General features: G+C 38.6%; 1 protein-coding gene across 4 annotated transcripts in view; it reads right to left on the reverse strand.

Moving 5' to 3' along the window:
• The window catches only part of rel (v-rel avian reticuloendotheliosis viral oncogene homolog), a 61,720-nt gene extending 50,057 nt beyond the window's left edge, over positions 1-11,663 (reverse strand). Inside the window, exons 1-4 of one of the 4 annotated variants that reach the window (XM_041209672.1) lie at positions 11,464-11,663; positions 7,364-7,405; positions 7,103-7,239; positions 5,540-5,688 (exon numbers count right to left, since the gene is read on the reverse strand). In XM_041209672.1, the coding sequence (XP_041065606.1) occupies positions 5,540-5,688; positions 7,103-7,239; positions 7,364-7,405; positions 11,464-11,470 (335 nt within the window). In that variant the 5' untranslated portion in view covers positions 11,471-11,663. Of the gene's footprint in view, positions 1-5,539; positions 5,689-7,102; positions 7,240-7,363; positions 7,406-8,477; positions 8,563-9,640; positions 9,679-10,902; positions 11,002-11,463 lie in introns of those variants that run through there. The other 3 variants (XM_041209654.1, XM_041209664.1, XM_041209682.1) reach the window with 3 other exon arrangements.
• Positions 11,664-11,876: the final 213 nt, after the last annotated feature.

An 11,876-nucleotide genomic window follows, 5' to 3' on the forward strand; every position in this document is an offset into this window, starting at 1 on the left:
ACATTATTTAAAAATGCAAAACGTTCAACAAAATTACATTACATTAAAAAAAACTCAGCAAGGAAGATTCAACCATGTTTACTAAGAAAGTTAATTAAAATTAAAAGAAGAGGCTTATAATGCTGCAAAGAATAGTAGTAAGCCTGAGGATTGAGAGTGTTTCAGAAACCAGCAAAGGGCCACCAAAAAGTTGATTAAAAGGGGAAAAAATAGAATATGAATGTAAACTAGCCAGGAAAATAAAAACAGTTTGTAAGAGCTTTTACAAGGATATAAAAAGGAGAGTAGCTAAACTAATTAGTCCCTTAGAAGCAGAGACAGGAGACTTCATCATGGGAAATGAGAAAATGGCAGAGACATTGATCATTTTGATAAAAGCAAAAAACCGCAGATGCTGGAAATCCAAAATAAAAATAAAAATAAAAATACCTGGAAAAACTCAGCAGGTCTGACAGCATCTGCGGAGAGGAACACAGTTAACGTTTCGAGTTCGTATGACTTTTCAACAGAACTAAGTAAAAATAGAAGAGAGGTGAAATATGAAATTATTTCACTTCTCTTCTATTTTTATTTAGTTCTGTTGAGGAGTCATACGAACTCGAAACGTTAACTGTGTTCCTCTCCGCAGATGCTGTCAGACCTGCTGAGTTTTTCCAGGTATTTTTATTTTTGTTTTGAACAAATATTTTGTCTCCTTCACAGTGGAAGATACAAATTATATCCCAGAAATAGAGGGTAACAAGAAGCTAATAAGAGTGAGGAACTTAAGGCAATTAATAATCAGTAGATTAATAACATAGTAATATGTTATTACTATATTATTAACATATTGAAGAAATGTAAGGGACTAAAATCCAACAAATCCCCAGGACCTGATGGCCTACATCCTAGGGTTCTAAAACTGCAGAGATAGTGGATGCGCTGGTTATGATTTTCCAAAATTCCCTATATCCAAGAATGGTCCCAGTGGAGTGCAAGTCAGTAAATGTAACTCTGCTATTGAGGAAAGGAGGAAGTGAGAAAACAGAGAACTATAGGCCAATCAGTCTGACATCAGTCAACAGGAAAATGCTGAAGTCTATTATTAAGGAAGTCTTAACAAAGCTCCTAGTAAATCATTGTCTGATCAGACAAAGGCAGCATGGTTTTACAAAAGGGGAACCATGTTTGGCAAACTTATCACAAGTTTTCTGAGGATGTAACTAGTAAGGTAGATAAAGAGAACCAGTAGATGTAGTATACTTGGACTTCCAAAAATATTCCTGTATGGTTCTATTCTTACTGATCTAATTGTATACAAAGTTTCTCCACTCTTATAACATCCTCCCAACCTCTTGAACTTACCATTCCTGGCTCCGGCCTTATATGCATCTCCCTTCATTTTCCTTTACCATTGCTGCCCCTAAAAAAAAATTCCACCTCTTTACATCTCCCTCCTCCTTTATGGCCCTCTTTAAAACACATCTCTTTGACCAAAGTTTTGGTCACGCTTTCTTCTTCGCTTCAGTTTCCATTTTTGTCTCATTACGCCTCTTTGAAATGGCTTGGGATAACTTGATGATAAGGTGCTATATAAATGCAAGTTGTTGTATATTTTGTCATGGAGACGAGGGGAAAAATGATAGAGCAGGACTTGGCTGTGGATAATTTCCTCAGGCCAAAATCCTGTGACATTCATTGTCTTGGTTTCCCTTGAAGAATGATCAAAAGGCTAGATAGTGGAAGATACTCAGTGCCCATGGATTCATACCCAAGCAACAGTCAGTGCCTGGAAAGAGTTGGGGATTCGATTTTAAAACAAGACCATGTACCTCATAAGTCATAAAAGCAGAAGACACAATGGATGTAATAGAATCCATCATTTATTCTATCATTTGTCAAGGTACTACGACTTATTATTGTTTACTGTATACCATGCTTTCTATTTGACTGCTAATTCATAAGGAATTTCTTCACATTGACTTTGTTGTTAATGTTGCAATCATAATAATAAATTATAGAATCTCAGAGCACAGAAGGAGGCCATTTAGCCCATCAAGTCTGCACCGACTCTTTCAAGGGGAAATCTTGTTAGCCTACTTCCTTGCTCTTTCCTCATAGTCCTGCAATTCTTTATTCTTCAACTATTTATCCAATTCCCTTTTGAAGACGACTATTGAAAATCACTATGCCTTTATGGATTCAATATGTCTGTCTGAACAAAATGGTCCAGTAAAATTTGCCAAAGTTTCCACTTCTAATTGTTATCTAGCAATTCCATCTGGAAACATGTGTGCAGGTGTTGGGTATAAACAAGAATAGGCTCAGCTATGATGGTCCCTGGTCAGATAGTTTGCTAACACCCACACATGAAGAATGGCGACACAAGTCAGGTACCAAAGACTGCCAAGGTGCCCATGGAATTATATTCCAGCAAGGTGTCAAACCTTCCAGGAGAGGAGGAGTGGGGAAAACTGGTGAACAAAAGGGGAAGAAACTCTAGCTCCACCTTCACAACAGCTTTCCACACAGCAACATAAATGTTGCTCACTCCCACATTAACCATTTTTATGTAATCTCTAAAGCAGACGGGCAATTTAAGGGAGAAAGAAATAAAGACTTGGTTTCGTATTGTGCTTTTTGCAACTTCATGAATGTCCCAAAGCATGTTATAGCCAATGAAACACATTTGAAGAATAGTCATGATTAATATGCGGGAAGTAGGACAGCCAATTTGCTGACAGGAAAGCGCCGAGAAACAGCAACACAAAAATGACCACATTATCTGTTTTAAGTGTTTGTTGAAAGATAAATGTTGGTTGGGATGCCAAGAGGACTCAACTACTCTTCTTTGAATAGTGCAAGGGGATTTTTTTTACATCCACCTGAGAGGGCAAACTGTCACGTTACTCATTCATTGAAAGATGGCACTGTGAAAGTGTGCAGCACTCCCTAAGTGCTGTACTGAATGCCAATCTAGCATTATGTGCTCAGGCCTTTGGAGTGAGACTTGAACCCACAACCCATTGAGTCAGAAGTGAGGGTGCTCCTACTGAGTCATGGCAAATAGTGGTGTGCAATTGGGCCAGTTTTGTCCTGTGAGCTCATATCCACTAAGGAGTGGGTTGAGACTGCCCACACTCATTTCAAAAGGAACTCGAACAGCCAGAAAGTGACCTCTATCCAATTAGTTTGGGAGGTTTCAAATCAAGGACTAGATGCGAAGGGATAATGTGCTAACCCACTGTACCAGCTTTACAATAAATATCAATGTTGGTCCTCATCAAATTACCAGAGGACAACATGTCAGGTGCATAAAATTAAGCCCAGGCAATCCATCAGATTAGTTAGACAATGTTAATCAACTCAATCTCAGGCCTCCTACTTCAAAATTCTACATGTTTTACCCATTATTATATTATATTTGTACTGATATTTCCAAGGTCTTTGACAACCGAGCATGTAGCAGACATTTAGGTTAATGATCCTCCATAATCATATCTAGATAAAAATAATTTATTGTGAGGGATTTAAGTACTATATGAATTCTGTTTGACTAAATAGTAGCTAGAAAGAAAACAGGTATTTACACAGATAATCAACAAATGTATAGATCACTCAATATTTGATGAAGGGGAGCCAGTAGATGTAGTGTATTTGGATTTCCAGAAGGCATTCGATAAGATGCCACTTAAAAGGTTATTGCATAAGGTATGAGCTCATGGTATTGGGGATAATGTATTACAATGGTTTGAGGACTAGTTAACACACCGAAGACAGAGAGTCAGGATTAATGGGTCTTTTTCAGGTTGGAAAGGCATAAGTAGTGGAATGCCACAAGGATCAGTCCTAGGGCCTCAATTATTTACTATCCATATTAATGATTTGGAGGAGGGACAGAGTGTAAGGTATCCAAATTTGCTGATGATACAAAAGTAGATGGGAAGGCATGTTGTGATGAGGACATAAGGAATCTGAAAGGGGATATAGACAGGTTGAGCGAGTGGGCAAAAACTTGGCATATGGAGTTTAATGTAGGAAAGTGTAAGATCATGCACTTTCATAGGAAGACTCAAAAGGCAGACTATTATTTAAATGGAGAGAGACTCCAAAAAAGTGCAGCACAGAGAGATCTGGGTGTTCTTGTGCATGAAGCACAAAAAGTTAGCTTGCACGTGCAGCAAGTAACTAAGAAGGCAAATGGAATTTTGGCCTGAATTGCTAGGGGTTTGGAGTTTAAAATAGGGAAGTCTTGTTACAACTGTACAGGGTGTTGGTTGGCACAGTTGTGGTCCCCATATTTAAGAAAGGATACACTGCCTTGGAGGCACTTCAAAAGAGATTCACTAGGCTGATTCCTGGGATGAAGGGGTTGACTTATCAAGAACAGCTAAACAGTTAGGCCTTTATTCAATACAGTTTAGAAGAATGAGGGGTGGTCTTATTGAAATGTACAAGGTTTTGAGGGGGCTTGACAGGGTAGATGCTGAGATGATGTTTCCACTCGTGGGGGAATCTCAAACTAGAGGACATAGTTACAGAATAAAGGGACACGCATTTAAAACTGAGATGCGAAAGAATTTCTTCTCTCAGAGGATAGTGAATGTCCGGAATTCTCTACCCCAGAGAGTTGTGGAGCCTAGATCACTGAAAGTATTTAAAGAGGAGGTAGATAGGTTTTTGAAATATTGGGGAGGTGAGGGCTATGGAGGGCTGGCCTGGGGCAGATCAGCCATGATCTTATTGAATGGCGGGGCAGGTTTGAGGAGCCAAATGACCTACTCCTGCTCCTATTTCTTAAGTTCTCATCCATGCCTTTGTTACCTCCAGATTTGACTATTCCAATGCTCTCCTGGCTGGCCTGCCAATTGCTATCCTCCATAAACTTAACCACACCTAAAACTCTACTGCTTATATCCTAATTTGTACCAGTCCCATTCACTCAGTCCAACAGAGCCTTGATTTTAAAATTCTCTTCTGTGTGTTCAAATCCTTCCACGGTCTCATTCCTTCTTGTTTCTGTAACCTCCTCCAGCCCTACAACTCTCCAAGAACTCTACATTCCTCCAACGCTGGCCTCTTATGCATCACCCTACCTTCTTCGCCCCATTATTGGTGGTCATGTTTAGACTCTAAGCTCTGGAATTTGCTCTCCAAACTTCTCCATCTTTTCACCACTAAGGCACTCCTTAAAACCCATCTCTTTGACTGAACTTTTGGTCACTTGTCCTAATGTCTCCCTTTTTTGGCTCAGTGTTGACTTTTGTTTGGTTGCACACAGTGATGTATCTCGGCACATTTTACAACATTAAATGTGCTATCTAAATTTCAAGTTGTTTTTGTTGTCATTATCAGCCTAAAACATAGTGCACATCTGTGAATGAATAATTACTTTCAGCACAGAGATGACTAAACTGGCAGCCCAGCCCAATGAATTGTTTTTTTTAAATAGTTATCAAAACCATGAAACAAAATCAAACCAACAGCCCTGTAAATTTCACTCTTAAAACAAAATGACAAATGCAAAATAAAACATGCCAACTTAAACTTGAATACCTACCAAAGAATTCTACGGTCAGGGCCAAAATCAGCTTCATAGTACCCATCTCTACAGTCTTTCCCAACCAAGTCATGTGGATGGGGCTTGAAGGGTTCAACTTTCGTTACTAAAGTAACTAAAACTCTCCCTCTTCCAAAATAGTTTACGACCTGCATCAATAAAAGAACATACAGATCAGAACTATAATGTTATAAAAGGGAAGGAACACTTAGATAAGCTATGCAAAGGAATCTTGTAAGTTTACGTCCTTTTGTTTAAATGTTGCTTTTTATTACTCAGGTTTGCTAAATCTAAAGACATAGAATAACTTAAAATTTTAGCTGAGAAACAGCTTTATTCAGACAAACAGTACTTTCCTGGGGCTAACATGGTACAAAGCTAGTCACATAAACACAGCTGACACGTTGGAATGTCTTCCACTCCCTCGCTTCTTGGGTTGGGCAGATTTTAGACTGCTTTTATGGCATTTCTTTCTGCTCTGAATGCTGACACAGCTGCAAAATCAGCACACCAGACTTATTTGAAATTCAATGTTAATTTTGACAGATATGTCACAAGGTTTAATGTTATAAATTGTACAATTTTAGTAAAGTAGAAGTAAAGTAGAAGCCTCTGCATATACATGCAGGATTATCTATAAAGAGAGCTCACTCATTGTGAATATAATGTGAATAGGTCTAGCTCCTAGATGATTATGGTTTCGAGTACAAATTAGATTAATTTTTAATACAGTGACAGGATCAAAACAGTTAATCTACAACTCAATTCATACTAGATTAAAAATTGGTTTTTCAAATTTAACCATGAGGAGAATTACTCTAATCAAGTATCAAACACATCAAGAAACAAAGTAAGGCATCAAGAACTGAGTGAGATTTCAGAGTGTACTGAATGAACTACAGAGATGGTGCCCAAAGCTAACTGGAAACTTAGTTAAGCTCACTGGGAACAGGAAAGCTAGAATGACAATGACGTACAATTTTGGTAAGTTAGTTATTTCATTTTTAAATTTGTTTATTTATAAATAACTGTCAATTTAATCATGATAAAGGCAATATATTTTCCCAATATTAAAATATTAAATCTTGCTTTTCCACAATCAGATTAATTGCAGCAATTTAACAAAGTGTGCTGTGGTAATACTGTATATTGTCATACCAATAATCCATGTGCAATATTGAGTCAAACCTCAATTGCCCATTCAGGGAGTTCCAAGTCACAACTGAATCATCAGCAAAAGACATCCAGTGATAGGGGATTTAAAGGTTATTGTACTTAAAAGCAAATGACTTAGCAGTAAATTATCATATTCTACACCATGGAGTAAAGGTGCTTTCTTGTTGAGAGCTACTTCACTTATGTTCTTTACTGAAAATTGATTTAAGAGGAAACAGTTCACACCACCACAGAAACAGGATTTACTTTTTGCATTAAAACATTAGCCTTTCATTCCCATTGATGTATTCATTCTGTTTTTAATAGCTTTAAAAGGATTTCACAAGAAATAGGAGGTATTTTCACAGAAAGCTTAAAACTTCTTGTCTATGTATTGTAATGTTATACCTGTATGGAAGGATATGTTCTATTATTATCTGTGCTGTGCTCCCCAGGAATGCTACCAGCTGATCGTCCTTCACACTTATACCGGAAACGCATACCACGTTGTTTGGGCTGCTCAACAATTTCGACATAAGGTTCACCTAAAAATAAAGAAAGACAATTGCAGCAACATGGAATTGCAAGTACACTACAACACATCAGTCACACCAATAGAAAGACAAGTTAGAGATAAGGTATTTCCTACAATATAGAGAAGTCTCTTACCTTGAAGGGGAAGCCTTGACATAGCAGGCAGGTGACCTCGCACTGTAAAGACAGGATTCCAGAAATTATTATCGCTTATTATCTATTATAAAGGAATAAAAGAGAAACATATCTCCCTACTTAAGAATGTCAAGAAGTTTCCAATATGCCTGGATTAGAACTAGATTTTCTAAAGGATGACAATATATTTTTGTATAAGCAAATTAATAAAGTGTGATTAAGGAAGGTATTGAAGATCTAAACTGATCATTGGTGTTGCCCTCCGATGAGGTCACCACGAAACCATTCAAGTTTAAAATTAAATGTCACTTGAGTTACACCCACAACAAATGGTGGGTGTGCACTCAAACAGAAGTGATGCAGGTCCTGCTAAGTGCACCCACTAAAAACAAAAATAATCTCTTTCAGGCTTTTTCCTTTTCCTTTTATTTATAGAAATTATCCTCTATACATTATAAATACAGCTTTGTAGGTTTTCTGTCACAAACCATTTGTTATCTGTGTCAAAACAGTTGAAATCAAACTATTGAATATTATCCAATTATGGTAGAGCTTATTTGAATATTCAATAATTCCTCTGATTTCACAAAAATAACTGGTTGGGACAGCCATGGTTATGCCTGGCTTCTGCAAAATTTCACCAGCACAGTTTTTTTTAAATCACACAAGTCATAGTTAGAGAAAGCTAATTTGTGTAGATCAGCCAAGGAAACATAGTGGCTTACACTTCTATACAGGACTGTAATTGTTCAGTTTGATCACCATCATATAAAGAATAAAATAGCAAACAATGTTAAAACTTATGAAATTAGGCCAAATATTAGGGTACACATTGGGATGCAGTAGTTTAAAGAGATATTTCTCTTTCTCTTTATTTCTCCTTATTAAGCTACCAAGTAATTTTAGACTATAGGTCCAACTCCCTTAGTAGTATAATAGGGTATCCTGTGTATGGTATTCAGATCACATGCTTAACTATGGGCATTTTTATAGTAAGTTTTACTTTTAAAAAGTGACAGGCTGTTGAAAGTAATGTATGCATTTGGTTTAACTTGATACTTTTTACAGTTTTACTGAGGAACTGGTAATGATTGATGATAACCAATACAGTTACCTAATTTAAATTAAATGTTGGTGCAGGTACCAGTGGTTTGACATTGTGGCCAGCGGGAACAATGGTCTTTATGCAGATTAGTAACCATGGCCAATAAATCTAGGAATCAAGACACATAAACAAGGACAAATGACAGAAACAAAAATCAAGTCACTAGTTAGTCAAATAACGTCAATAGTCATCAATTTAACTCTGCGGGCTAAGTTGAAAATGTCTTTTAAGCCTCAAGCGGCAGTCACAGTACTCTCTCTGTGTATTCAACATAAAATTCCTAAACTAACAGTACTATTTGTTTAATGTCTCGCTGAGTTTTTTTAAGACAAACAATAACATTGGAAATCAGTAACTGTACTGGAGTATCAATGTGCAGAGCAATCAGATCTCATTCTCACCCACACTGCTGTGAGAAACTAAAAGGCCTTTCCAATCTTATCACAGAGTGGAAAATAGGGCATCAAATCACCCATTGCTTCAGCGCCTACACCTGATTACCTCTATGTAGCCATGGAAGATCACGTGTCTGGAGTAACTGGATGTAAACAGATGGATTTCGTTTAACTTTTAAAATAAGCGACCTAGCTGAAAGGACAATTACAGTCCTGAATAGAAGAGCAAGCTACTATGTTTTCTTGACTGGTCTACACAAATTAACTTTCTCTAACTGTGACTAGTGCGATCTAAAAATAATTAATAACCATCTTCAGCTGCTTCATCAATGGCCTTCATTCCATCATCATGTCAGAAGTGGGGATGTTCACTGATGATTGCACAATGTTCAGCACCATTTGTGATTCCTCAGATACTGAAGCAGTCCATGTCCAAATGCAGCAAGACCTGGACAATATCCAGGCTTGGGCTGACAAGTGGCAAATAACATTTGTGCCACACAAGTGTCAGGCAATGACCATCTCCAACAAGAGAGAATCTAACCATCAATGCTTGACTGTCAATGGCATTACCATTGCTGAATCCCCCATTATCAACATCCTGGGGGTTACCACTGACCAGAAGTTTAACTAGACTAGCCACATAAATACAGTGGCTACAAGAGCAGGTCAGAGGCTAGAAATCCTGTGGCGAGTAACTCACCTCCTGACTCCCCAAAGCCTGTCTGCCATCAACAAGGCACAAGTCAGGAGTGTGGTGTAATACTCTCCACTTACCTTCAACAACACTCAAGAAGCTTGACACCATCCAAGGCAAAGCAACCTGCTTGATTGGCACCACATTCACAAACATTCATTCCCTCCACCACCGACATACATTAGCAGTGGTCTGTACCATCTACAAGATGCACTGCAGGAATTCACTAAGGCTCCTTAGACAGCACCTTTCAAACCCATGACCACTACCATCCAGAAGGACAAGGGCAGCAGATAGGTGGGAGCACCACCACCTGGAAGGTCCCCTCCAACTCACTCACCATCCTGACTTAGAAATGTATCACAGTTCCTTCACTGTTGCTGGATCAAAATCCTGAAACTCCCTTCCTAACAGCACTGTGGGTGTATCTACACCACATGGACTGCAGTGGTTCAAGAAGGCAGCTCACCACCACCTTCCCAAAGGCAATTATGAATGGGCAATAAATGCTGGCCCAGCCAGTGAAGCCCACATCCCATGAATGAATAAATAAATTAAATCAATGGCTGCCTTCCAACTTCCATACTCATTATGGATACGGCACAGTTCGCACTATAGCCTTTGCAAATCTGCTGCCAACACAAGTCTAAATCAGCTGATAGCCACTTTCAGTGTCGATTGAGCTATTTCAATATTAAAGTGCCCCATTTTGAGGAGTTGGCTAGAAAATAACCTCCCTTTAGTTTGTCGAGGCTGCTTGTAGCAAACTGCCCTGTCCTCCAGCGTTCCCCGCTCATCAACTACAATTCTGTAACTTTAAATGTTAGGCACTAGGGATCACTTCCAATCCAGCTAATATTTTCAGTTACAACATTAACTTCTTTGGCGGGCGGGGGCCGGTCTAGCAATAAAATCACACATATATTACGCCCATGCCTATTGGGTCGCCCTTCATTCTTCAGATAAAGATACACCCGCTTCCCCCTAGTTTAAATTGGTAAATTTAAGGGAAGTTTCTGGTCGTTTTGTTCTCATCATCGCCCACGATAGTTTCACCAAGTGTCTCATTTGTAGTTTCATCAGACATTTTATGAAGAGACAGTAACTCAGATGCCTTTCAAACACATTTTACTTTCATTAGATACTTCCTCATTGAGTTACGCCGTGATGCAACAGCTTCGTCCGAACACGGCCTATACACTTCCCCCTCACTCTCTCAACTGCCAAAGAAATATGGGGCAGTTGTCGGTCTATGGGAGTAACATTATGAATAAAGTGCTCGAGGCACAAGTTTATCATTTTAAAATGCAGGTAAAGTGTCTTCAACTTAATTTCCACCTACTGTTTATGATATTAAAAGACAACAATGACATTCTGGGGCCAAATTTGTCCCAGGTCTGGGTTCCCCCTCTCTCCCACTCCCGCCACTTCACTATGATCACTGGAAACTGCCACAAACACTCGCCACTCTCTCAAACAGATGCGAGAGCGGAAGTCGAAACACTAATGTCAGAGCAGATAACAAACTGACGGAAACAGTATGATCTCGAAAAATATATTTTTTTGAATGATTAATTCGGAATTGATGATAAACACAAACTCATCTTCCGAAATGGTCCAGTTTTTAAAGATACGATTTTCCTTTTTTTTTGAATAAGACACGATTTCTTCACTAGCAACATAACTTATCGAATGGTTATTTCCACTTAAAGAAGTTTAAAAGTAAAACTGCTCCTGAGACGCCCGTCCGCCAATAATACAAAAGCAAAATACTGGGTATTCTGGAAATCTGAAATAATCTTTTTATTCCGCCAATAATACGTGTTTTTCCAGCACATTTCAGATTACTTTCATCATCTTAAACACACATCTACCATAATGTTTGATTACTAAATCAGCTTACCGTCCATGGCAGTTTACCTCGCTCCCCTTTTATAGCCCACAGAATTATTCCGCTATGTAACTATGCTGTCCTCACTCTTAAACGTACTGGTTGCAAAGTTAGGAGAGGTACTGTGAGATTGTAATGAAGTTCAGCAGGGAAATTCCCCTCCGCCTCCTCAGAAACTCGCTGACGTTCCTACCGCATTGCAAATCTCAACTTCACTGGTTGTCAAGCTGTGTCCAATGAAGAATGAGAACGTCTCTTCACCCCATGATTCTGTACAGTTCGCATATCAATGAACTCCTATTACTAAGTTCCACAAGGCAGGCATTGCTGAGATAAATGTGATTTTCCACAGTGATTGGAATTAAAAGAGAAATGATTCAAAGTGAGGAGACGTTCAGCTGGAGAGAGGAACATGAGTGGTGGAT

Source organism: Carcharodon carcharias, chromosome 2, assembly GCF_017639515.1.
Source record: "Carcharodon carcharias isolate sCarCar2 chromosome 2, sCarCar2.pri, whole genome shotgun sequence".
NCBI lineage: Eukaryota > Metazoa > Chordata > Chondrichthyes > Lamniformes > Lamnidae > Carcharodon > Carcharodon carcharias.